Source organism: Botrytis cinerea, chromosome 5, assembly GCF_000143535.2.
Source record: "Botrytis cinerea B05.10 chromosome 5, complete sequence".
Taxonomy (NCBI): domain Eukaryota; kingdom Fungi; phylum Ascomycota; class Leotiomycetes; order Helotiales; family Sclerotiniaceae; genus Botrytis; species Botrytis cinerea.
In genome coordinates, this window is record NC_037314.1 from 1,904,625 (window position 1) to 1,928,329 (window position 23,705).

Below are 23,705 nucleotides of genomic sequence, written 5' to 3' on the forward strand. Positions count from 1 at the left end.
TCGCACATCAATTCTATAAGTCTAATTAGATTAATTATAAAGTCTGACTAGTTCAACCGAGGAGCAGTCTACTCTCCATGGTTGCAGTCGAGATAGAAGGGTAAGAAAAAAAAGAAGAAGAAAACAGTCTCAACAAAATCATGCAATCAATCCAAGTATTCAAATCTGGGGATCGATGCGTTTTTTCTCCAACAAAAACAATGAAAGCAACAACAACAACACTTGAGATATCACAACATTAACACCAACAACCCTCCCTCTCCTGCATTTCCACTCATACAAATAACTCCCCCTTAAAAGCATCCTCATAGTCTTCCCGATATATCTGAGTCTTGAGCGTCCTCTCCGTGTCCCGTGCTTTGCGAGCCTGTTTGTGGAGATCTCGGGTAGTGTCTCCTCGTCTTAATTTAACCATTTGTTTAACCTCTCTAGAAACGAATGCGTTGGTAGTTTCGAGAGCGCAGAGTTTCTTGGTGCGGGGAGAGTATTGGGGGGAGAGGGGAGAGAGATTTTGAATGAGGGATTGGGCGGCGTGTGTTTGAGACATTATTGACGGAGGGAATGGAAGTTTTTGGTTGTTGATTCTTATTATTATGTGTTGAGAGTTAATTCTGGTGGCGGTGGTTTCAAGAGTAGACTAATATGCTAGGCTTCAAGGCTTTTGGGAGCTCAGAAGGTTGTTTAGTTGGAAATGTGATTGTAACTGAAGGAACTGGGGAATAGAAAAGAAAATAGGAGATTTTTGAGGATTTTATATACTGCCCCTCGAGTAGTTGTTCAAGGTCTCAACTCCATTCATGGAACAATAGCACAGCTAATACAATACCATTCAAAGTAGATAACACGGACAAAGATTTTGTGACCAGGAGGTTGGAGACCAAGATGGAAAGCTGCAAATTTGTGTATGGAAAGTTCTTTGTGAAGGTGTCTGAGTCAGGGGTGCCGAGTTTCCAGGATGTTACGCCACAAGGAGTCAACAAAAAAATCATTTTGAACAACGCTGGAACAGAAAGACAAGAATGCGAGGAACATGTTTTGAAAGAACAATACCATTTCTGAGAGGGTTGGGAAGATTTGGTCAAAGTGTGTTTGAACAGGTGATTTTGAGCATCATGATTTTCAAGAGGTTTCTGAGGTTACCTCTCAAATCCAAATTACACGTTTTCCGTCCTTCGGTTGGAAAATGAGAATAGAAGAAGACGGAACTTCAGAGACATACTTTTAACGTACCTATAATATCGCACCCATAGCCTCCAATTCATCTATATCCCATTCCCCACCCAAATCCATCCAAAAATTCTGTCCATCAAATCCATCCCAAGAGTTCATATCCATTTCACCCAGAACTGGAATTGAATCCGAGTTCACTTGGGCATTTACCGCTTCCTCCAACCTAGTATCAATCTGCGTCAACGTGCCCCCTTCGGTAATATCCTCGCTCCCATCACCAATACCCTCTACCGCATTTCTATCAACTCTAAACCCATCCCCCAACGGATGTGGCTGCGCCGAACTCCCATAAGCCGCAGCTCTCTGATCATACCACCCCTTCACCAAGCGAATCTTCCTCGCAAACTTGTCGAAACAATCTGTCCAGCCCTCTCCCACCCTTCTTCCATCACTGCCCACCTCCGCATCTCTTCCCCATTCTCCATCCTCGGTAGTGATATTGATATCTACAAATTTTGCTCTATCGTTTCGCTCTGCTAGCTCTTTCAATACCCAAGAGAGATCGCAGACTTCGCGGACGAAATCGAGGGTCCAGGATGGGAGAAGTGGGTTTTGGTAGAAGGAGAGGCGAGCGAGAACCATGAGAGCATAGGCGAGAAGAGACCATGGAGCAATAGGCTGGCTTAGATAGGTGGATGGAGAAATTGAGAGGACTAAGTGTAAGAAAGAGCGTGTGTGGTGGAGACAGGTGTAGAGAGATTGAAGGTGGGATGGATGTAGAGGTGGTGGGTGAATTGGTCGGGCTGATGAAATAGATTGACGTGATTGTGTCGCGTTTGTGGGTATCCAGCCATTAGTTAACGCGACTTCATAGAGACGGATGGTAGAAATGTGATGGTGAAGCTGTAAGATTACTGATAGTATGTGTTAGTGCTCTAATTACAATAGCCATTTAAGCATGAAGCCCAACTCAGGTAAATGACTTCAAGCTATAAGATAATAAGAATGTATTAAAAGACATACCATCGTCTCCCAGAGCACTAGGAACACCCTTCTTCAACACATCTAGTTCTACCTGGAATAAACCCAACTTTAACGCAGTAGGGACTTGAATTCCACTATCACTCTGAACGAGTAAGACATCTTGCCCAATTTTGTCCCCAAGATGCGATATCTTCACTAACTCAACCAATAAGAGATCCGTAGTGTGTTCTGTGTTTTTCTCTATGAAACGAACACATTCATCAAGATGTATCGAATATCTCATAGTATCTATACGCTGAAAGCCTGTTGCAACTCTAGACTTAAATTAGCAAAGATGCATTGAAGCGAGATAAAAGCTGAAGCTCACAAAGAGGTTAGATAGAATAAACCAGCTAAAGCCCTTCTCTGCTCCATGGTTCTCCTTGAGAAATCTCCCGCTGTAGCTCTACTGTGGCCAAAAGGATACTTGAATCTATCGGCTGATGGTGGTTTGCTCAGTCCCAAATCTCCAGCAAGTCCCGTTGCTAGACCTAGAAGATTGTTCAAGTGAGGATGACCTAAACAATGGTAATGATACCTAATCGTCCGTGTTTATCAGTAAATTACCTCATTCAGACCAACTATGCCACTTCTAACTTCCAACCCCCTGAGCTCAAGCCTCTTTGGTACGCAATAGACGTCTCATTCGTTCAAACAGCAACTGAAATCGCATTTCCTGTCCATCATCCAAACAAGAAAGTTAGAGAAACGAAAGAGGAAAGAACGTTACTCACCACCCACAAAAAACCAAAATTGTCTGCAATAATTCTAAAGTTTTGTCTCTCTTCACCATAATCCTCTCCGTCAAATCTCTGACTAACGCCGTCTCATAAACCGTTTGTCTCGGCAAATTATAATAACTCGCCGCCATCAAAACCGCCTTTCCCAGCACAGGTTTGCTCGCTACCCATTCCTTCCCTGTCAATCCTCCCGTCTCAATAACCACGAAAGGGAATCTCGCTGTCATTTCCATCTGGTACAATTTCACTAACCTCTCGATTTCCATATCGTTAGGCTCGAGATCCGAGTTAGCGTGGGCGAGGAGACAAGCATTTGTGCTTTTTTCATAGACAGATTGCCTTTTGCTCGGTTCGAGAGGTTTGGGGACGAGATGGGAGGTATCTCTGTAAGGAATTTGATTTGGAGGTTCTGGTTCGGAGAGGAGTGGTGATCCAGGGAGGATATTTCCATTGGTGGCTAGTGGAGAAAATGCCGGCGTTGTATCTTGAGAATGAACGTCTTGTTTTTGTTGTTGTTGTTGTTGCAGGAGGTTCACAATTCCATCAAGTTTTTTCTCTAATTGTGCAACTCGACTGGAACTGACATTAGAATTATGATAGATAGTTATGGAGAGAACAGTCCATACGTAGTCTTTTGAGGCTTGTAAACCCTGACAGAAGGAGATTGTGTCACACAATCTTTCTTTAGACGATGACATCTATTATGATTAGTACCTAGCCTAGTATAATAGCAATGGACGCTTCGGCCATATGTACCTTTCACATTTCGCATTTAATCCTCCCGGCCGTGGCACGCATTTTGCTTTTGCCAATGCACAAGTCCTGCATGCCCGGGAGCTGGGGTGACTCTTTCCTATATGATTGGTTGTTGGCATCACGTATTTCTAGAATTCGATTTTCATATACCGAGAATACTATCTCAATGTCAAACGGAGAGGAAATGGCAATCCCAATCCGTCGCCGTTGGGATTTACTTTTTAAAGGTTGGACGCTGTGGGGCGGGACCGGAGCAAAGTCATCTTCCCGCTCCCGGTCCGCGAATCATGTCATACACCTCTCACAGGCACAACATCCAATACATCAAGAACAATGGGGACAAGAGGGAGCAGAGAACAATATATTATATTTTGAAAGACCGCGCATGGAATATAAAGCGATAAACACAAAATCTTGAGTTGATTTAGCCTATCTAGAATTTGCATTAAAACTTTCAATGCTCGACGAAAAGTAAGAGCAGAGGGTATGCAACTTCGGTCGTGTAAAAAAATTCATCAACGCCTGGTCCCGCAACCCTCCTCCAGATCCTCCGATCGAAACGAACATCCCCATAATTCTCATACTCGATGTATTAAAGTGAAGTATGGAATGCGGCTCTGAGAGAAGAACATTATCAAGCCAAATGGCATAACGCTATTCAGAATTGGACTAGCTCATGTGAACCTTAAAAGTCAAAAATGAGCCCGTATATGAATGTCGGGTAGGTTTTTAAAGTCGTATGGGTTAGAGTGGAATCATGTAGTAGGAGCTGGGGTACCACGTGCGGCCGCTTCATCAGCACGGATAGGTGCAAAGAAAGGATGAGCCATGGCTTCCTTAGCAGTCAAACGTTCCTAATCACATGTCAGTATATGTAAGACGAGGCTTAATGACGGGAGGCATACTTGGTGATCATATCGGAGAAGTTTATCCAAGAAGTCGATAGCTTCATTCGTAACAAAACGTTGGTTCTCAGCGTTGACAAAGCTGTGCCAGTTCTTCTTTGGGAATCTGCCTAGGATATCGTCATATTGTGCGTCGAGCTCAATTTCATACTTGTCGAGGTAGTCGAATAAATCTTCAGTGCCGAGAACTTTAGCAATCTTGACTAATTGATCCGAGTTGCTGTTTCCGTGGAAGAATGGTTCCTTTCGGAAGATCATCGAAGCAAACATGGCACCTAACGACCACATATCCAAGGAGTAGTCATATTCCTGGAAGTCAACAAGCAATTCTGGTCCCTTGAAATATCTTGATGCGACTCGAACGTTGTACTCGGTGCCTTGATGATAGAATTCCGCAAGACCCCAATCGATAAGTCTCAACTAATCCTACATGTTAGTCAAGGTGCTCTTCCAGCTATTGAGAATCCTACCTTTCTGTTCTCATGATCAATCATCACGTTGTGAGGCTTGACATCTCTGTGCATAATGCCTTTGCTGTGACAAAAGTCCAATGCCTATCCATGTTAGCAACCTCAAAACTTTCCAAAAATTCGGATACCATACCTTCAGGAGCTCATAAATATAAAATCGGACATCATAATCGATAAACTTGGGGTAAAGGCTACGGAAGTCGGTATTGTTGACGAATTCGAAAATCAACGAAGGTGTTTTGCTCTGCATCATGAATGAGTCGTCTGTTTCTTCTTCAAGGGGTTGTTCAAGGCCAGTGATTGCGCATTTTCCCGTCTTCCCAACTAGGGAGAAAGGGTCGCCTGGGAAAGAAGGAAAAGTTGGATTTACTTGACTATCCCTAACAACGTCAAGGAGGGCGACAATATTTGGGCCTCCTGACAAGTTCTGTAGGATCTTGATCTCTCTCTTGATCTTCTTCTTCTTGACCGGCTTCAACACCTTAATCACACATTTTTGGTAGTTGGCTACATTGATTCCCTCAAAGACTTCCGAATACTTTCCTCGTCCTACATGGACACACATCCGCGTGTCAGTAAGCAGCACACACATAGCCACGAGCGGGTAAAAGCAAAACATGTCTTGGGGAAGGAGGTATTGCCGACTTACCAATCTTGCGCACAACTTCATAGTTCTCCAATACGCCCCAGGTAATATTTACGCTATCATAATCCCAATATGCCCGTGGCATCTGCTGGTTGACATCCGCATAGACGCGAGCCATTTTGCGGCCGGCCTGGTATAGGAAGGCGGCGCCGCGCAAATCGTGTAGAGACCGCCTTTTCGAAAATATCGAGATCCGGAGTGAGTCGCCGATAGATAAGAACCTGATTGTTCAACCGGATGGTTCTGGCAAAGATTCGCAGGATGACCTTGTACGATGTTGTAGAAAATAATGATCTGATGTTGATGTGCTACGAATTCTTGATGGATGGTAAACACACCCCGCGCTAGCGCAGGAGTTATTTTCGATTGGGCGGCCTTAAATAAAAGGCTACCGATAGCCTTTTCAAAAGTCGACCAAGGCTGAATGACGATAAATAATTTTTTGTTATCAAGCTTCATCTTTCGCGAATATATATTACACCTTTTCCCCATCGCAACGGAATTCCTTTGAGGATTATCAATGCAAAGGCATATCAAACAACAGAACTAACGCGAATATGCTCTATGATCTCAATATTCCTTGGTCATCAAGTAAAGACCCTCTTGATCTCCAAAGGACAATCTCATTCCTTTCAGAATTAGGCTACGGCACCATAGCTCTTAATCATATCCAAACCGGCCCGCTTCCTTCCAACATAACAAACCCGATTCCTACGACATTTCCTTTTCCAGTCCCTCCCAAAACAGTTATTCTCCGTCGCTGCACCCTCACCCTCTCCGATCCCTCCCTTAATCATCGCCTCTCGACTGTTGCATCCGCCTACGATATTGTCGCAATTCGCCCTACCACAGAAAAGGCATTTCTCGCAGCATGTCTTAATCTAGCTGAGCACTCTCTCATCTCCCTCGATCTCACACAAAGATATCCGTTTCACTTCAAACCTAAGCCTCTTATGGCTGCTGTACATCGCGGCATTAGATTTGAAATATGCTATGCGCAAGCTACTATGGAAGATTCAAATGCGCGCAAAAACTTTATAAGTAATTGTTTGGGCATATTTAGAGCTACGAGGGGAAGAGGGATTGTGATAAGTAGTGAAGCTAAGTCTGCATTGGGTATCAGAGGCCCAGCAGATGTAGTCAATTTGATGGCAGTATGGGGATTGGGCAGAGAAAGAGGTATGGAAGGATTGAGCGACAATCCAAGATCGGTGGTTATAAACGAGGGATTAAAAAGAAGTTCTTACAGAGGATTGGTAGATGTGGTTTATGGTGGTGAACGGAGTGCTGCGAAAGATGCTGAAATTGGCGAGGCACAGAAGAATAAAGCGAATAATGGGGAAAAGGGAAAGGGAAAAAGGAAAGCCGATGATAATAAGGAGGTAAAAGAGAATGAGCCACCCCATATAAGTAAGAGACAGGCAAAGAAACAGAGGATGGAAGCCTTGAAAGCTGCCGAATCCAATTCGAGCTCATCAAAAGAAACGTCTCCCACAGGGCCTACAGTCATAGATACTAATATAATAAAAGCGAAAGTTAATACTTGATGTTTATATTCTTTTGCTATTTTTTTTCCTTGTGGCGTCATTTTTTGAACGTATATTTACAACGAATTTGTTATCTTTCGGGAGTCTAGCCCTACACAATCTAATATTACTTCTCTTTCAAACCCATTTCATTACTATTCGAGCATCAAGCTCTAATCTCAGACTGCTGTCGCCACAGCAAGATTACCAAGGACTAAACTGCTGGACAAGGAGAATGTGTTGATATCCACAGGATTCGGCTGTGCGACTTGTGCAGCTCCAAGTGCAGGAGCTGGTGATCCTCCAGCTTGTATCGCAGCTGATGTGGTGACACTCGTGACTGTAGCTCCTTGAATGGCAGCTTCGGTTAAAGATGTGCTAATTGATGCTGCTGGTGCAGCACCTTGCATTGTAACTTTGGCATCGGATTAGTTCCATAAAAGATACTTTGATATGGATTCAACATACCTGATACCATGACCGTAGTTGTTTGCATCATAGTCATAGTGACCATGGATGTAACTACCGACATTTGCGTGGCCATCATAGTTACCATTACTTGCTCCGTTTCGGTGACTGTTTGGGTAACCATCTGAGGTAGTGGAGTGACAGTGACGGTAGGGGGAGCTCCTGAAGCGAAGACTGTCGAAGTGAGAAAAGAGAATTGGCCACTGGAATTGTTAGTTTTCGGCCAGTTTCTGAAAGATTGATCCTCATACCCAGTTCCGGCAGCTTGTATTGCAGCCCCTGTCGGCGCCGCCGCTCCCTGAACACTTTTCGTGACAGTCATTGTTTTTGTGATCTCCTTTGTCACCGCGGGCGCTGCGCTCTCTTTCCCTTTCGCTCCTCCTTCGAGAGCGGCAATGATATCACTTAAACCTCTAGCTTCATACTGATATCCCTAAATCATCATCAGCCACCATCCACAGTATGAACCATCCCTCAAACCATACCTGTGCAAGACCTGCTGCCCCCACTGCCACTAATAGCGATGCTCTTATAAAGCCCTTCATCCTCGGTTCCAATATTGCCGTTAGATAATATAGTTTGGTATCCTGCCCTTCGAAGTTTGAATCTAGGTATTAATGAACGTAGTCAACAGCCCAGCCGTTGTATGAAGCAAAGAATATGAAAAGTAATTAGAGAGCGTGACCTGCAGCTGCAGAATTACAATTGATTAGATGACAAGAGATTTAAAAGAGGCGTGCTCAGATAATAAGAAAATTCAACGAGGGAAGTGGAAACAGATATGCATACAACCCTCAAACCGTGCATCAATGAGCCTTGGCGCTATGATTGAGAGTTGAAGCACTGCAGTGCGTAGTCCTAGATGTAGATCCGCGCCGGCCATGGGATAATCATGGACGGATGAATATGGGATAGTGGCGCCATCAAACCTACGAACCGCCAGGGGTATGTGATTCGATTTTTACATGAATAGGGAAGCTTTGCCCACCCTCACAGTGGCACAATGGAGTAAGATATGAGAAAATGGTTGATCCGATCAGGTAAAAATCGAAAGACTTCAAGGGTCCCGGCGGTACGAATCAGTGAAAGGAACTCGATGCATAACATAAACAGCAAGGAAAACCAGTCAGGATACGAGACTAGTGCAAAAGCATACTTCACAAGTGGTGGCTTGAAATACTTTTGACAGAATATTGCCTAGGATGTAAGAGATGCAAGAATCTCAAACGTCAGAGAGTTTTCAAAGGTACACCAGGTATGGGGAAAATGAATCCCAGACGTGTGAGGTTTCAGACTAGCTTGGCGGCGTGAGAATTCCCAAACCGTTGTACAAATTGTGTACTCTCAGTATGTCGTCCAATGAGGCACATGAATTCTCAAATACAAGACAAGCTTTGTGCATACTCCATCGGTTGTCCTGGGATGTACAAGTAGGGTATGGTGGAAGTGGAATCGGAATCAAAGAACTGAATGAAGTGCGCGGTGATGTTAGGGAGAGTTACGTTGAAGTGTTTGACCCCCGTCAGAAACTCGGGATTCGCAACTAGAACCGCTATTGCTTTTGTCCTATCGGATCTTGAGTCTGAAGAGCTTTGTAATGGAATTTGTTTGACGCCGAATTCCCAGATATGGGATGTGTAGATTATCAGCCTTTTGTATCTGGGGACATCACATGCAGATTGTGACAGCCCGTCGCATGGAAGTTGTTTCTCTGAGACACCACAGATGTGTAAAATTAGAAAGATGGAAAGACGATTAGAAGTATCAAAACATCTTTGGGCCCAGGATGATGTTCATCAATCCCAAGAATGATCAAACCATCAGCCTTGCATAGATTAGCAAATGCTAATACTGGACTGTTATCCAGGATGCACCCACGTGACAGGGTAGAGAATCCAGACGCCGGGACTCGGGTAGCAAATTAAGCTTAAACGTCGATACGTCGATAGAGACGATCGGGTGTATTAACCTCCGACCTCTATTTCTACTACTCCGTGTCCGTACTGGTGTACCTACCAGCCAACCACTTACGTAGGGAGCACTCCCTTCGTACTCTTATTCTTACAATGATACTAGCCGAGCTAGCCCCGATCGATATGTATTAATCAATTAATAATCAGCACAACCGACTATCTAGATAGATAGAGTACGTCACGATCTAGCGAAATTTTATCCCCCAGTCCCAAGGGAAAAATGTCGATTTCACAGATGTTTCAACGATGAAGGGAAGAGAAGAAAGAATCCCAACGGAGTTTCATGGGTGTCCGAAGTGCATTTACATCTATCCATCTCCAAACAAAACACTTTCAAGCCACATCGGTCATTCCATACTCTTTGATGCTGTGACTTTGTGACTATTATCCTCCATTAGCAAATCAACAATACCAGTACTAGGAGGTAATATCTACTAGTTGGCTCAAATATAGGAACGGCGAGTTCTAGAAGCTAGGCTGACATCAAGCTCCCCTCCACACGGCAAGAGGTAGTAGTGTCTTGTCATCCCATGGTTCCATAGTTCGATTGCATTTACTTTTCTTTCCGCTCCTCTGCTTCGAGACATTCCCACAACTTCGAACCATTGTAAAGAACCATAACCATCGTCGCATTTAGACACGTTCAACTGGATATCGCAGATATGACCGTCGTCCATGTTTTAGACGATTACTACCTCGCAATAACGTTCTTGATTACAGTTGCATATCAGTTGTTCTTCTTCGCAATTGCATTTTCTCTCAAATTTGATAAACTGACAGGTAAGACCAAACTTCTGGTTTTCGAGATATCCTCAATTCACTGCTGACATGGTTTTCAGATTTTGCTGGAGGAACGAATTTCGTTGTGCTTGCCATCATAACGCTTGCATTCAGTGGCCATCACCATGCACGTCAAATCGTCGCCTCTCTTTTTATCATGGTGTGGGGAGCACGTCTGTCAGCTTTCCTATTATTCCGAATCCTGAAAACCGGAAAAGATGATAGATTCGATGATAAGCGTGACAACTTCTTCAAATTTCTTGGGTTTTGGGTATTTCAAATGTTCTGGGTTTGGGTTGTCTCTTTCCCGGTCACCATACTGAATTCTCCCAAAGTCACGAGATTCCCACAGCCTGCTTTCGGCACTGCTAGTGATATTGCTGGAGTCATTCTTTACGCCATTGGTATTATCATGGAGAGTGTGAGCGATATTCAGAAATATCTCTTCAAAGTCAACAATAGCGACAAATCAAAAATTTGCGACAAGGGCTTCTTCTCATGGAGTCGTCACCCAAATTATTTTGGGGAGATCATCATTCAATTTGGTAGGCTTTCTCATCTAACTTGATATTTCTCTCACTAACATATTGCAGCTATCTATATGATTGCAGTCTCACCTGCCGCCGAGGGCTATGTTCATGGCGGAGCCCGTTCAGCTCTTTATGCTTCAATTCTTGGTGCAATATTCCTCACTACCCTACTTATGTTCGTATCAGGCTTGACACTCCAAGAAAGACCTGGAGCAAAGAAGCGATATGAGAAGGACAATCACTGGCAGGAATACTCTCGATATTTAAACCGAACGAGCATTCTCATACCTTTCCCACCACAGCTCTACGAGAAGCTCCCTACGATATTGAAAAGAACAATTTTCTTGGAATTTCCCATCTATGTATTCGATCCGGCAAAGCATTCTGATGTCGGAAGAGGTCAGCATGGTGCAGAAGAAGGTCGTCAATCGCATGGACAAGATCGACAAAGTACTGATGCTTTGGCTAATTGAGATAAGACATTCATAACATTGTCATATAACGTCCGCTATTTTTAACTCAAACATGGAAGTCTGCGATGGCGAAGCTTTCGTCATTTCTTTAATTAACTCTCGTCCAGGAGTATCCCCTTATTTCATCCAGTCTGACATTTACGTCGCAACGAAGCTCGCGTTCAGTTTAGCAACACAATTTGTTTATAATTCATGTGTAATAGATAGTAGCTAACGATATCCTCAAAACTATTTAATACCCCAAAAATCATCATCAAGAAACAAGAAATAAGAAAAGCGCGACGCGAACTTGGAATTATAGACAGGTCATCATGTGACGATGACTCAAACACCAACAAGCAGGGAGTCATCTCATCTCATCCGTGCATACATCTTTCACCTGCGAGATTTCCCAGATTGTGTCGTACAATACCTCATATCTTCTAAGCACTTTCTTTTTGACATTCCCATCTTTATTCTCCCTCAATGATCCTTCAGTTCGGAAGGAGATCAAAATAACTTGTTTCAATCCCAATCTCAATCTTTACAATTGAACCTCGCCTCCTCCGTTTACGTATCTATCTATTTACCCCACCTTTCCCCATCCCATCATCACTATCCAACCCAACAAATTAGCAAGCGAGCAACCAAGCAACCATGAACGTCTCCTGCGAATGCCAAAATGTAGTTTTTAAAACTCCGTTACCGAAACCGTTGGCGATTTACATTTGTCATTGCAATGTAAGATTTTGTTATTCTCTTCTTCTTTTGGTACGGGGTTTATGTTTATATTTCTCTGGTTGTTGAGTTGGTCATGAGTGAGCTGTATGTGGATTTCTGGAGTTGTGTTGTAGAAATGGATGGAGAGAGGTATAAGATGAATGGATAGACGGATGAATGAAATGAAAATGAGAAAATACTACCAGGAGTTAACATAAGCGATCTACAGGAATGCAGACGCCAATCATCCTCCGCATTTGGCGCTTCTGCTATTTTTCCTCGGTTTCCATTGCCGTGTCCAGAGTTTCTGGCAGTTTATACGTTGGTTTCCTTTTCCTTCTTCTATCTTTCTTTACTTTTTCCATCACCCTTCCTGTTTTTCCCTCTATCACTTCCACACACCCCTTCTCCCCTAACATAGCAAGAAAAACTAACGTCTTCTCTTCCAAAGACGTCCCACGGCTTCAGGACACACGGTAAATTGTTATTTCTGCAAAACGTGCGGTACACGGTTAATCCACAGCACGCCTGGAAAAAGCGTTGTCAGTGTGAAGGGAGGGTGCATTGAGGGATTGGATTGGAAAATGGCGAAACATATTTGGGTTAAGAGGGCTATGGTTCCCATTCCTGTAAGTTTGTTTTTCAATTTCTTGAAGATCCAGTTTGAGTTGGGGGATCTTTTGCGGATGGGTAAAGTGGAAAGGAGAGGAGTGATTGGGAGTGAAGAGCTGGGGACATCGATGTTAGAATTTGATTCGGTGCCTCGAGCTTTCATGGGCGTGAAACAGAAATGAGGCGGCATGGAATTGAGTTACTAACATCGTAAATAGGAAGGAGCAGAGGTTTCGGAAGAGGAGCCGGAACATGAATCTTACATCTGCCGGACGACGGATATTTTGGAAAATGGGAAGATGGATGCTAGTGCTGCATGAAAGGGACGTGGAATTGAGTTACTGTTCTTAGTAAATATAGGGCATGGTGATGATTATTTCAATTATTCTAATATTGAAAACAACTAGCTTTTAATAACAACTAAGGAAAATGGAATTGGATGTCTCTTTCGTGATCATAAGGTCTTCATATTATTACGAATAATTGAATGCAAAACTCGCTAAGCGATTGGAAAAACAAGTCTGATTGCTAGTGTGTACTACAGTTATGTCATGCCACCATTCACTTGAAGTGTCTGACCCGTTACCCACGAACTTGCCTCACTACTCAAAAATGCCACAACTTCTGCAATCTCACCTGGTTCTCCAATCCTATTCTGAGGATTTAAGCCCGCAAGTGTCTTCAAAAGTTGTTCACTCTTGCCCTTGAAAAATAGATCGGTCGATGTAGGTCCTGGCGCTACAGTATTGACCATAATACCCTTTCGCGCTAGATCTTTCGAAAGACCTCGGGTCATTTGTTCAATGGCACCTTTCGACATTATATATGTTAGGTATTGTGGTGCTACTGTGCTGGCGTGACATTGGGTTGTGGAGAAGAGTATGATGCGGGAACCAGGTGCCATATGAGGAACGGATTTCTAAAACCATTAGAAAGTCACACGAACAACAATTGGATATGCGACGTACCTGGGTGAGAAACAAAGGTCCCTTGACGTTTAAATCGAACGCCTGATCAAATTCTTCGCCACTGACATTTTCCAATTCATTCAACTTCATAGTTGCAGTGCAGGCAACCAAGATATCAATCTTTCCATGTTTCTCAACAGTTGTATCGACTAATCTTGAGATTTCGTTAACATTGCCGGCATCAGCTTTGATAACCGTAGCGTTCTTCTCTCCGATAATCGATGCGACTTCGTTCGCTGCAGAAGAGTCATTGCTATAGTTTATGACTACTGTTGCACCATCGCGTGCGAGGCGAAGACAAATGGCTCGACCGATTCCTTTGCTTCCACCGGTTACAAGGGCGACTTTTCCAACGAGCGATTGCATTATGGCGATTGCGTGGGATGTGAGAGGAAGATGATGAGAAGAGAACAGGTGTAGTTTACAGAGCTGGTTTGATAGTATGGCGAACGAACAAACAATAGAGGAAACCTATCATATTTATACTTGTTTTCGAAGCAAAGGCATACTTGATACTCATTCATACAATGACTCAGAATATTGCGCTTACAGGCCAACTTTGCAGGCATAGACCGCCGATTAACTTGCCGGTCGATAGCATGCTGGTCCTTAAGCTCCATAATGTGCACATGTACGTTGGTGGACCATTCCGCAATATCCGTAATATCCTCGATATAAAAACGGAGGTCCTCAGGAGATAGACTCATCACCGCGGAGTTTGGGAATAAGAGTAAACCATAAATCCTTTCCATTGTATTTCGGCCAACGGGGATACTTCATGCTTTTAATTCCACTAGGAAAGACCGAGAGACTTTCTGGAAGATGTCCAGATTCTTATGAATGATATGGATCATCAAACTTCAAGCAATATCAAGCACTACACTCAACATCAACTTCGAATGTCAATCTTTTGGAGAGAAGAACAAATACGGCTGGCGGTATATGATATAGAATGTGAGCTCGACATGAAGGGGAAACGGAAACTTTGTCTTTCACTGCTGGGAAAGGAAAGTTTATACAACACAAGCAATTGGCCCGTGCACACCATTTTTGGCCGTAACATCAGCCTTGTGATATTTAATCATCAAACTTCTAGAAAACAATTATCAAAAACCTTCTCAACGACACACTTTCTTTTGTAATTTATCTGGTTACTTTTCTGATACCCAATTCAATTCATTTTCGTACATAGAATCTACGCAGCCTCAAATCCGATTCTTCGATATCGTCGAATATTTGCTATCAGTCTGCAACAAAAAGCAACAATCGCATACAATCAAAACCCCTCTATCTCCTTTCTTTCAAAATGGATCAAAGAGAACTTACCTCGAGGGTTTCGGCTCTTCAGAAGGCGATCAATGACAAAGAGCCGGCAGCGAACGTCATTACGATTATGGAAACTCTGAAGAGAGATGTAAATGCCACGGAAGAACTTCTTAGGGTAGGTCTACAACCGGCTGCATTCCTGAACAAGCTCTTCTGGGCCTTTGTGTCTCCACGATAAAGCACAAAATACATGGACTAATAGATATATTCTCTAGGCAACCAAGGCAGGAATGGTAGTAGCCAAACAACGAGGAAACGCGAATAAAGAGATTGCCAAGCTTGCCACTGAAATCGTCACCAAGTGGAAAAAAACAGTCGAAGTTGAAAAAGAAAAGCGCAAAGCAAAGCAAATGGCATCCGGATCTTCTCCCGCAGTTCGCAGCAACGGTACTTCCTCTCCTGCGCCCGCACCTAGCGCCCCAGTCACGAAAGCCTTCAAGGGCGATTCTTCAAAGCGAAGATGGGAAACTGATAAAGTCGATACTAAGCGTACGGGCCTTCCAACACGCGATGCTTGTATTGGATTAATGTATAATGGTCTTGCTTTCAAATGCGAAGAACCTCCCACCCATGTCATTATCAAGGCTATGGCTGTTGAACAAGCTGCGTTTGATCATTTTGGAGGTGAGACGAAGGAATACAAAGAGAAGCTTCGTTCCCTCTTTCAAAATCTCAAACAAGTATCCAATACGCAGTTGCGCAAGAGAGTCATGTCGGGAGATATTGACCCAGCTCGTTTTGTTGTCATGACGCATGAGGAATTAAAGTCAGAGGAGATGAAGAAGAAGGACGACGCGTTAGAGTTGGAGAACATGAAGAAGGCTCAGGTACCAATGGCGGAGAAGAGTATTAGTGATGCTTTAACATGCGGAAAATGTGGTCAGAAGAAAGTCAGTTATTCGCAAGCACAGACTCGCAGTGCTGATGAACCTATGACGACTTTCTGCGAATGTCAAGTTTGTGGACATCGCTGGAAGGTATGTATTATTTCAACTCGTGTTTACCATCTGATTATCTCCTCTAACCATTCTCCAGTTCTCTTGAACGATGAATACTCGGCAAAAATTCTCTTCTCAGTTCGGTTTTATTATGGATGGTTTAGGGGCAAAGGAGTGCATAGGTGAAATTTTTTGTTTTCAGGGTGGTTTTCAAGCATGGAGTTTACTCGAAATACCTCCCGCAGGTCTCCCTAGATTGCGGTTATGTTATTTTCGATGAAAGTTCACATATCGCATTTGAGTAAATGAAGATCGATGGATGTCTAGCATGTGACACACACAGAGCTTTCGGTAGTAACATCAACTAAATCGATACGAGAGAAATTTAAGTTCATTTTCTACATTGATTTATGCTTTGCTCGTGACGAGATAGATTAGGAAGCGTTTCGAGAAAACCTAAAAAAATGTGAGCTGTCGATTTGCTCAGTTATGTACAAAGTGGTCAAAGGAGAGTAGAATTCTGCAAGAGCAACATCTAGTCTAGACTTGATGTAATATATACAGTATATATAGGTACCAGGTACCCAGGGAGCCAAATCCATACATTTAATTCCGCAATCCCCGAAAAGGAGAAAAAAGTATTTTTCTAATATAGGTAGGCAATTCGCCATCTCGTTCGCCATCTCCATCCCTACTGTCTACAACTTGGTATGGTATGGAGCTCGAGATTATTTGATCAATCTATCTATCTACACCTACCTACCTACCTACCTACCTAGTACCAAGAACCTAACTAAAGTTTCGATATCACATCATCATCATCTCTCTCTCACTCACTCATTCTCATCCCATGATTCCCAAACCGGAACCGGAACCGGAATCAAAAGCGTGTTTGAAATCTAGATTCCACTTCCAAAAAGAAATTTTTTTGCAAAATGGGAAATGGTAGATGTGAAATGTGGTAAGTAAGTAAGTAGGTAAGTAAGTAAGTAAGTACTGTTGTTCGGTAGGTATGGTATGGTATATTGTATTAATGAGAATATAGGAGGTAGTAGTGAGTTGATAGATATGTAGATAGATAATTCGATGATTTGATATGAAAGTAGCTCATGCAAGATAGGCAAGACAAGCCCGCCCCAAACCCCGTCTACACATGCACATAAGCAGATACAAAATTTCCATCTATCCATTTGTCCATCATTGCATCCTGGTATCTCGCATCTCTTGCTAACATAACATAAACGTAACGTAACGTAACAAGATATATAAACTAATCATCATAATCTTCATTGCTCGTTGCTCATTCGAAATTTCGCTTCGCTTAATGTAATTATCCATCCATCCATCTACCTAGATCCATCCATTCCATTGGAGATCCATCCGAAACTCCATCGCAAACACATATTCATCCTCTCTTAATCTTTATAAATCATCATCTCCAATCCGGATATTTCCTCCCATCTACCCCCCTAACAGGACTCACAATCCTTTCCCTTCTCTCTCGATCTCTCTCTCTGAAACTTCTCCCCTCATATTCATCATCTCTCTCTCTATCTGCTCTCTCCGTTCTAATCCTTCTTGCAGGGATTTCCTCATGACTACTGTGTCTCGTCTGTAACCTAGGTCGTTCCCTTCTCTTATAATCTCTTTCTCTATCCCGTTCATCTCGATCTCGATCTCTGTCCCTATCCCTCTCTCTGTCTCGATCCCTTTCCCTCTCTCTTTCGCGATCTCTATCCCTCTCACTCCTATTTTCTCGACTACTGTGCCTCCTACTCCCCCTCCCTTCTCCGCTTTCTCTCCCACTTTCTCCACCACTCCCTCCACTCACATGATGAGAATGACTACTCACTCCCTCTCCTCTCATTCCCCCATTCCTCCACATCTCAGCAATATCCCCTAGATCCCTCCACTTCACACCTCTACTATCACTTCTTCCCTTTTCTCTCTCTCTATCCCTCTCCCTCTCCCTCTCCCTATCTATATCAACCGATCCTCTCCCTGTCTCTCTTTTCCTCCTTCCCGCCAAAAATGGCGCACTCAGTTTCCCATTCAAATCAATATTAGTGGGATACTGACCCCGTCTCACTTTTTCCTCAATATCTCTCTGTCTCTCCCTTTCCCTCTCCCTCTCCCTCACATCCGAAACCGGAGACGGCATCGTACTACCCGGTGCCGTAGATGGAAATGCAAACACCCGAGGACTATCAGCTCCAGCACTTCGTGACATATAAGCAGTTTGCGGGTGTCTTGATATCGGCCGTCCACTCGTCGATGATTTTATCGGAATCGTACGAGTTTTGGGAGAAGGATCATCTTCCGAATCCGAAGTCACGCTGGTATCGCTGGACGAATCGGAGCTTTCGGAAACAATGGGTGCGTGTCGGGATTGTCGAGGATGACTATGTCTTCGAGGATGAGCGGTGTGCGGCGGATCCGGAACTGGGACATTGTGGTGGGGATCGGCAGAAGGAGCGGGGTGCGCGTGGAAGGTAGGAGCGTCTTCTGAGACGGGTGAGCTTAAATTGGGAAAACTGCGATGACGTCCGCGGGGTATGCGGGGTGCATATGGCTCTTCTGGAGCAAGAAATTGACGGACTCGATGAGTGGGTGATCGGTTGAGGGGGGGCCGTTGGGGACGAGATGCCGAGACGTGGGTGTAAGGTATAGGTCGACTAGGTCGACGGGTAGTAGATTCACGAGTAGCCGATTCGCGAGGAGGCTCACGAGTAGATTCCCGAGTAGATTCTCGAGTTGGTTCTCGAGTTGGTTCTCGAGTAGATTCCCGAGTCGATTCTCGAGTCGATTCTCGAGTCGATTCCCGAGGTGGCTCACGAGTGGACTCACGAGTAGAAGGCTCGAAATAGCCGCTGCGGGGATGCGCAGCATTTGCTGGAGTCGGATCTGGGACCCTGGGCGAAGGCCTGACATGAACATATGTTGCTTGTACCTTTGGTCTCGGCGGGAGGTCTGGCATAGGAACATCCTCTTCTTCATCCGGCGTGGCTCGTTTGCGTAATTTCTCCGCACAAGTCTGATGCCATTCCGCTATTCCCGCATCCGGTACTAGTGGGAACGCTTCCTTGGGCAAATCAATTGGGAATCGCTCTCCCGTGTCTGGATTTTTGATTTCGAAATCTCGGACCGCGGTTTGCAGGAATGGCACATGTTCCTCGGGCCCCAACAGTATTTCTATCGATTGCCATCGTACGAATCCTCGCACAGTGAGACACGGTATCGAAGGGGGGGCAAAATCATCTTTCGTCGGGTTTAAAGTATGTTGACAGCCTATCGAGGCATAAATCCAAGAGATGGATGGATGTTTCGTCTCCACAAAAAGAGCTATGTAAGGCAAACGGAAGCTATTAGCAAGCAAGCTTCTAAAATCGCGGATAGACAAGGAAGACGACGGGAACCCAAAATTAGACACCCCCTCCTCCTCCTCCAAAATAAAAAAGCAGACTTACAGTCATAATTTCCACCAACAGCTTTATAGAAAAGTGCCAACTTCTCGGGCGTTAGAAATTTGTCCTCTTGACTTCCCACATTCTCTATCTGCCACAATGATAAGCATAAAACTCCAAGCGTAACTTCGCGGAGGTTTGAACAATCCTTACAATATGATTCGCGACTCCTCTCAATAGCGCATTTAGTACTGGCGTCGGACTCTTATTCTCATCAAACAAATATCCATAGAACTCTTTGGCATCCACGTCGGGAGTTTTCTCCTGTGGTTGCGGTTGGGTCTGCGCCATGTTCACAAAAGACGATTGCGATATCTCCGTCCCTCAATTTGCCGAAAATGATCACTCGATAAGATCTCGATATGGTTGCTGTTGTTGTTGGCTATTTTGTTTTGGCATCGCATTCGTTTTCTCTGGCTGTTGTGTCCGCATCGATAGAGCAGAGCGGATGGCAGAATATATGATGTAGGTACGAATGAAGGTACGGCGGAGGAGACTGTATTCGTGAATCAAGCGATTAAACGGTTTGTACAACGAAAGAAGAAGATCTTTTTCTAATCATGAATGAACGATGCTGCGCAAAATTTCATCACCAGTCATAATCCGAATGATTGGGCATGAGCTGGCAAATCATCAGGTATCGGTCTCGTAGGCTGATTTTGCCGTGGTATGCGATGAGTGTGGATGACACAAGCGGTGGGATGCTGCTGATTCTGGGGTACCTAGGTAGACAGTACAAGGGTTGAAGAGGCGTGGTATTTGTTGGTGTGAAAGGTCTTCTTCTTCTTCTTCTTCTTCTTCTTCAACTTGATCTTGATTGCGGATTAATATACGTGGGATGAATTACTCGATTGTTATTTTAGAATTTTGTTGGTTGGTATGATGATCTATGTATATTGAAGATGGCTGGTCGACTAGTATCCATCTGACAGGCATAACACCAGTGTGATATACACTGTATCCGTGGAAAAGCCCACCGACAGCAGCCTTGTATTGTGCTACAGAGCCTATGAGCCTGTCACATTTAGACGCGTAGTATTCGATATCCCTGGAAATGATGATTGTTAGTGGGGTTGCGCGGGGCTATACACGGCGTCAGAAGACCTGTGGGTCCCTGAATCATATAGAAGGCGTTTAGAACATTAAGATATGATGCTATGGAACATTTGGAAGAATCATCTGGAGAGATTTGGCTGTCCTGTGGGTCCTCACGGTGAATCAATGAACGAGAGGCGATATTGTAGAACAGTAAATTATTATTAGTTGTCTATAAGTACCTCCTAGTAAGTACTAGCCACCTACAGAGTAATAAATAGGTATGAGGGTATCTTGTACTCGTAAGTGTGCCTTGCAGCAAATTCCCAAATTTCCAAATCAATAACACATATTGGTATCCCAAAACTCCCATTAAAACCCGTGCACTCCGTACTCAAAAATCAAGTGCTTGCTTTCCCGAACCACTTTACACAAAAAGTAGAAAAACGACGCAATGAAAGCCCCCGAATCCATTTCAAATCAGCACCTTGATGGATCAACTGGCCTGCTTGATACCTCCGTGTGCTCATAGCTTGGAGGCAACTCTGGGCGTGGAACAGTAGAGCTAGAACGCAAAATACTATTCTCAATCAAGTCGTCTCCTGGCATCTCAATAACTCGTGGTCTGAGATACTCATTCGCATCTGCTAGCTCAGCAGCAGCCTCTTCTGCGGTGAGAGCGAGCGGCGCAGTTCGGTTGCCTTGAGCTGCAATCTGTATTGGAAGACAAAGTTTGACGGTAGAAGCTGGAATTCCTGCTCCTGGAGTATGAATGGACAAGGCAAGATCCAATGAGTAAATTCGAGAGACGATACATGAATGGAATGTGGGGACCCAAGTCTTCGACGAAGGCAGTGAAATTGGGACCAAGATTTCTGCTGTGTAATAGATCTTGTCTTGTGCCTTGAGCGACATCTGTGAATAATCTGAGTATTCAGACGAACTAGACGATATGGTAGAAGCTCGTCGGGACAAATCTGGCGGTGGCAAGTGCTTCATCCATGCAACTTGCTCAACGCATCTTGACGACAGAGGAACTGAGGTTTGATAAAATTGCCGGGCAGGGTCAAAGTTCTTGGCCATGCTCGATTTGGAAGAGAGAAAATTTGCTGGCTTGGTAGCAAAGAAACTTAACGATTTGATCTTAGTAACTAGACTACCAAGACGAGGTGGTTGCGAGCTGAGATCGTGTGGTTCAAATTGCAGCTTGACAGTTGCCATTGATGTAGCTCCCGAGGAACTTTCAGGAGATGGAAGAATGACTGCTCCAGTTTGATTGGCTGAAACAGTTATTCTCCCCAACTTTCCAGAGAACACGCCCTTTCTCAGGGGCTTTGTCTTTGACAGTTGGTAATCATTCTTGTCATCGTCTGAGATACTCATAGGAGGTGCTTCCGCCACCATTGGTATGATTTGAAGTTTCTTGGAGCCCTCAATCAGAGAAGTTTGTTTTGGGGGGAAACCATTGTGTTTGATGACTCTGGCATTGATTGAATATTGAATTTTGGTCATCTCTGGGGCTAAATCATCTAGTATGGATGTTTCGCGATCGCCCATGCTAGGAGGCAATTGCACATGTGCGGTGTGGACATGGTCAGCATCATGTGTGTGCGAGCAAGCTGTTGGAAGGAGTTGTTGTGGGATGACAAAGTTGAATGGGAAGATGTATGTTTTGCCAGCTTCAGCAATTCGTGGCTGAGGATATGCAGCTTCTCGAATTGGCATGACGAGTCTTAAAAATCTGTGTACGGCAGTTGTTTTGGATTTTGCACTGGAGTGGGATATGTTTTCGACAAATGTTCGAGTAACGCCTTCGAGGGTAATCTGGATTTCGTCGAATTCCGCATCATGGGGAGCTGTGATTGAGGCCGTGCCTGACAGCCCATCAAATGTTGTATAGGTCTTTCCATCGTGATGGTCGTCTAGAAGAATCTCGACATCCGGTCGTTTGGTCGAGTTGATTTTCTTGGCATAAGTAGCAATCGTCCCCGAGCCGGAGGATACGCTTGAAGCAGACATTTTGTCTGAAGGGGCTTGAAAAAGAAGCTGGACAAGATAGAAGAGGGTATGCGGTATAGGAGGGGAACGATGTTTATCAGATAAGTACGATTGGATATATGATCATGCGGGGAAATATGTGACCAGAAGCCTCTTATGTAGGTGTCACTTTGATCAGAAAAGGGAAGTAATCGACAATTGCAGATATGATATATCGGCTGTAGAATGCCGAATCCAAATATATGATTGATGTGAAGCTGTTTTCGTATCTTGATGAGCACTTTTGGAAATCTGGAAACAGGATGAGATAATGGATTGTCTTTATATATAACAATACCTCCTTGAGTGATGCTGCTTCCATCTTGACTAGCTTCTCCAGAAAATGGGTGACAAACCTTGAATATGAGTCAAGCTTGTCAGATATGCGCCCTTGATTCATCATATGGATTTTTTTTTCTATTTTCTATTTGATGTCTCGACTTTCCAACGATTTAGATCCCCCGTCCGTGCTTTGAAGGGGAGGGAAGAGAGCTGCAGGAAATTGAGACTAAATTAGTCCATGTGGTGGTCCACCAAGTCGTGGACATCAAATGATCCCGAACGATGGACGGACGATAGGATTGGTCAATCAATGCCCGTGCATTGATCCAGTACGCCCTTCACCCTTCACTCCCTACACCGAATTGTCGATGCGCCTCCATGTCATTGTCAACAACTGTTGTCATGACTAATCCGCAACGATGCCGTGATCTGTGCTGCTATTCCGCATCCCCTCGATTTGTATGGCACATTAGATGAGCACTGTTGGGTATCATGTTGACAATATCCCACGCGAGAGAATCCGACCGTCGTCTCTGGCAAGGCTATCTATCAATTCTAACTTCGCTGATCAAACAGTGGAATGTTCGTCCAATGCTGGCACTCAGATGCAGCCGGAATATCGACATGCAACTCCGAACCACCACAGGAATAGCCATTCCACTCTCCACTCTCCATTCTCCATTCTCCATTCCCAATACATCGCATCACATCGCATCATACGGACCACTCAAACTTTCTCTTCCCTACGCTTTTGCAATACCTAGCTACCTCACACCTCCCATCCCATCCATATCCCAGGATTCCCACAACCCAACCTTTCCTCCAAAGGTATTTCGATCCCTTTCCCTCCCTCGTAGCTACCAAGACTCGACTCCTTCATCTCC

At 44.2% G+C, this 23,705-nt stretch overlaps 10 protein-coding genes across 10 annotated transcripts; 4 read left to right on the top strand and 6 right to left on the bottom strand.

The window, feature by feature from the left end:
• Positions 1–1,036: 1,036 nt before the first annotated feature.
• On the bottom strand, positions 1,037–4,007 carry BCIN_05g05390 (hypothetical protein). The gene is made up of 6 exons (XM_024693075.1): positions 3,690–4,007; positions 3,560–3,631; positions 2,928–3,506; positions 2,522–2,731; positions 2,194–2,468; positions 1,037–2,084 (listed from the first exon to the last, which is right to left on the bottom strand). The coding sequence occupies exons 1-6, from the start codon at positions 3,806–3,808 to the stop codon at positions 1,231–1,233; spliced, it is 2,109 nt and encodes a 702-aa protein (XP_024548860.1). The 5' UTR covers positions 3,809–4,007; the 3' UTR covers positions 1,037–1,230.
• A 16-nt stretch (positions 4,008–4,023) lies between these two features.
• Positions 4,024–6,051, bottom strand: BCIN_05g05400 (hypothetical protein). Its single transcript, XM_001559651.2, has 6 exons — positions 5,714–6,051; positions 5,435–5,613; positions 5,198–5,308; positions 5,065–5,148; positions 4,595–5,014; positions 4,024–4,543 (listed from the first exon to the last, which is right to left on the bottom strand). Exons 1-6 carry the CDS (start codon positions 5,826–5,828, stop codon positions 4,445–4,447), a joined length of 1,008 nt encoding a protein of 335 aa, XP_001559701.1. The 5' UTR covers positions 5,829–6,051; the 3' UTR covers positions 4,024–4,444.
• Positions 6,052–6,128: 77 nt separating this feature from the next.
• Positions 6,129–7,345, top strand: Bcrpp1. Its single transcript, XM_024693076.1, has one exon. It carries the CDS (start codon positions 6,268–6,270, stop codon positions 7,255–7,257), a length of 990 nt encoding a protein of 329 aa, XP_024548861.1. The 5' UTR covers positions 6,129–6,267; the 3' UTR covers positions 7,258–7,345.
• A 4-nt stretch (positions 7,346–7,349) lies between these two features.
• Positions 7,350–8,979, bottom strand: BCIN_05g05420 (hypothetical protein). The gene is made up of 4 exons (XM_024693077.1): positions 8,190–8,979; positions 7,956–8,137; positions 7,705–7,907; positions 7,350–7,651 (listed from the first exon to the last, which is right to left on the bottom strand). Exons 1-4 carry the CDS (start codon positions 8,247–8,249, stop codon positions 7,416–7,418), a joined length of 681 nt encoding a protein of 226 aa, XP_024548862.1. The 5' UTR covers positions 8,250–8,979; the 3' UTR covers positions 7,350–7,415.
• Positions 8,980–9,709: 730 nt separating this feature from the next.
• BCIN_05g05430 (hypothetical protein) lies at positions 9,710–11,723 on the top strand. The gene is made up of 3 exons (XM_024693078.1): positions 9,710–10,457; positions 10,517–11,002; positions 11,051–11,723. Exons 1-3 carry the CDS (start codon positions 10,340–10,342, stop codon positions 11,458–11,460), a joined length of 1,014 nt encoding a protein of 337 aa, XP_024548863.1. The 5' UTR covers positions 9,710–10,339; the 3' UTR covers positions 11,461–11,723.
• Positions 11,724–11,822: 99 nt separating this feature from the next.
• BCIN_05g05440 (hypothetical protein) lies at positions 11,823–13,198 on the top strand. The gene is made up of 4 exons (XM_024693079.1): positions 11,823–12,180; positions 12,389–12,480; positions 12,611–12,788; positions 12,990–13,198. Exons 1-4 carry the CDS (start codon positions 12,097–12,099, stop codon positions 13,089–13,091), a joined length of 456 nt encoding a protein of 151 aa, XP_024548864.1. The 5' UTR covers positions 11,823–12,096; the 3' UTR covers positions 13,092–13,198.
• A 3-nt stretch (positions 13,199–13,201) lies between these two features.
• BCIN_05g05450 (hypothetical protein) lies at positions 13,202–14,273 on the bottom strand. Its single transcript, XM_001559644.2, has 2 exons — positions 13,740–14,273; positions 13,202–13,690 (listed from the first exon to the last, which is right to left on the bottom strand). Exons 1-2 carry the CDS (start codon positions 14,103–14,105, stop codon positions 13,316–13,318), a joined length of 741 nt encoding a protein of 246 aa, XP_001559694.1. The 5' UTR covers positions 14,106–14,273; the 3' UTR covers positions 13,202–13,315.
• Positions 14,274–14,834: 561 nt separating this feature from the next.
• Positions 14,835–16,406, top strand: Bcdst1. The gene is made up of 3 exons (XM_001559643.2): positions 14,835–15,180; positions 15,281–16,042; positions 16,101–16,406. The coding sequence occupies exons 1-3, from the start codon at positions 15,046–15,048 to the stop codon at positions 16,107–16,109; spliced, it is 906 nt and encodes a 301-aa protein (XP_001559693.1). The 5' UTR covers positions 14,835–15,045; the 3' UTR covers positions 16,110–16,406.
• Positions 16,407–17,003: 597 nt separating this feature from the next.
• On the bottom strand, positions 17,004–20,644 carry BCIN_05g05470 (hypothetical protein). The gene is made up of 3 exons (XM_024693080.1): positions 19,621–20,644; positions 19,471–19,558; positions 17,004–19,345 (listed from the first exon to the last, which is right to left on the bottom strand). The coding sequence occupies exons 1-3, from the start codon at positions 19,756–19,758 to the stop codon at positions 17,436–17,438; spliced, it is 2,136 nt and encodes a 711-aa protein (XP_024548865.1). The 5' UTR covers positions 19,759–20,644; the 3' UTR covers positions 17,004–17,435.
• A 45-nt stretch (positions 20,645–20,689) lies between these two features.
• On the bottom strand, positions 20,690–22,940 carry BCIN_05g05480 (hypothetical protein). The gene has a single exon (XM_001559641.2). The coding sequence runs from the start codon at positions 22,519–22,521 to the stop codon at positions 20,983–20,985; it is 1,539 nt and encodes a 512-aa protein (XP_001559691.2). The 5' UTR covers positions 22,522–22,940; the 3' UTR covers positions 20,690–20,982.
• Positions 22,941–23,705: the final 765 nt, after the last annotated feature.

Coding starts and splice junctions, on each gene's coding strand:
- BCIN_05g05390 (XM_024693075.1), bottom strand. CDS start 3,808: ATGCCAACAACCAATCATATAGGAAAGAGTCACCCCAGCTCCCGGGCA. Junction 3,632..3,689: donor TTAAATGCGAAATGTGAAAG/GTACATATGGCC, acceptor TAATCATAATAG/ATGTCATCGTCTAAAGAAAG. Junction 2,732..2,927: donor ATTTTGGTTTTTTGTGGGTG/GTGAGTAACGTT, acceptor ACGGACGATTAG/GTATCATTACCATTGTTTAG.
- BCIN_05g05400 (XM_001559651.2), bottom strand. CDS start 5,828: ATGGCTCGCGTCTATGCGGATGTCAACCAGCAGATGCCACGGGCATAT. Junction 5,015..5,064: donor TTGATCATGAGAACAGAAAG/GTAGGATTCTCA, acceptor ATGTAGGATTAG/TTGAGACTTATCGATTGGGG. Junction 4,544..4,594: donor TTCTCCGATATGATCACCAA/GTATGCCTCCCG, acceptor ACATGTGATTAG/GAACGTTTGACTGCTAAGGA.
- Bcrpp1 (XM_024693076.1), top strand. CDS start 6,268: ATGCTCTATGATCTCAATATTCCTTGGTCATCAAGTAAAGACCCTCTT.
- BCIN_05g05420 (XM_024693077.1), bottom strand. CDS start 8,249: ATGAAGGGCTTTATAAGAGCATCGCTATTAGTGGCAGTGGGGGCAGCA. Junction 8,138..8,189: donor GGGCAGCAGGTCTTGCACAG/GTATGGTTTGAG, acceptor ATGATGATTTAG/GGATATCAGTATGAAGCTAG. Junction 7,908..7,955: donor ATACAAGCTGCCGGAACTGG/GTATGAGGATCA, acceptor TAACAATTCCAG/TGGCCAATTCTCTTTTCTCA.
- BCIN_05g05430 (XM_024693078.1), top strand. CDS start 10,340: ATGACCGTCGTCCATGTTTTAGACGATTACTACCTCGCAATAACGTTC. Junction 10,458..10,516: donor CAAATTTGATAAACTGACAG/GTAAGACCAAAC, acceptor CATGGTTTTCAG/ATTTTGCTGGAGGAACGAAT. Junction 11,003..11,050: donor GGAGATCATCATTCAATTTG/GTAGGCTTTCTC, acceptor AACATATTGCAG/CTATCTATATGATTGCAGTC.
- BCIN_05g05440 (XM_024693079.1), top strand. CDS start 12,097: ATGAACGTCTCCTGCGAATGCCAAAATGTAGTTTTTAAAACTCCGTTA. Junction 12,181..12,388: donor TTTACATTTGTCATTGCAAT/GTAAGATTTTGT, acceptor AGCGATCTACAG/GAATGCAGACGCCAATCATC. Junction 12,789..12,989: donor GGGCTATGGTTCCCATTCCT/GTAAGTTTGTTT, acceptor CATCGTAAATAG/GAAGGAGCAGAGGTTTCGGA.
- BCIN_05g05450 (XM_001559644.2), bottom strand. CDS start 14,105: ATGCAATCGCTCGTTGGAAAAGTCGCCCTTGTAACCGGTGGAAGCAAA. Junction 13,691..13,739: donor GACCTTTGTTTCTCACCCAG/GTACGTCGCATA, acceptor TAATGGTTTTAG/AAATCCGTTCCTCATATGGC.
- Bcdst1 (XM_001559643.2), top strand. CDS start 15,046: ATGGATCAAAGAGAACTTACCTCGAGGGTTTCGGCTCTTCAGAAGGCG. Junction 15,181..15,280: donor CCACGGAAGAACTTCTTAGG/GTAGGTCTACAA, acceptor TATATTCTCTAG/GCAACCAAGGCAGGAATGGT.
- BCIN_05g05470 (XM_024693080.1), bottom strand. CDS start 19,758: ATGGCGCAGACCCAACCGCAACCACAGGAGAAAACTCCCGACGTGGAT. Junction 19,559..19,620: donor GAGGAGTCGCGAATCATATT/GTAAGGATTGTT, acceptor TCATTGTGGCAG/ATAGAGAATGTGGGAAGTCA. Junction 19,346..19,470: donor TGTTGGTGGAAATTATGACT/GTAAGTCTGCTT, acceptor TGCCTTACATAG/CTCTTTTTGTGGAGACGAAA.
- BCIN_05g05480 (XM_001559641.2), bottom strand. CDS start 22,521: ATGTCTGCTTCAAGCGTATCCTCCGGCTCGGGGACGATTGCTACTTAT.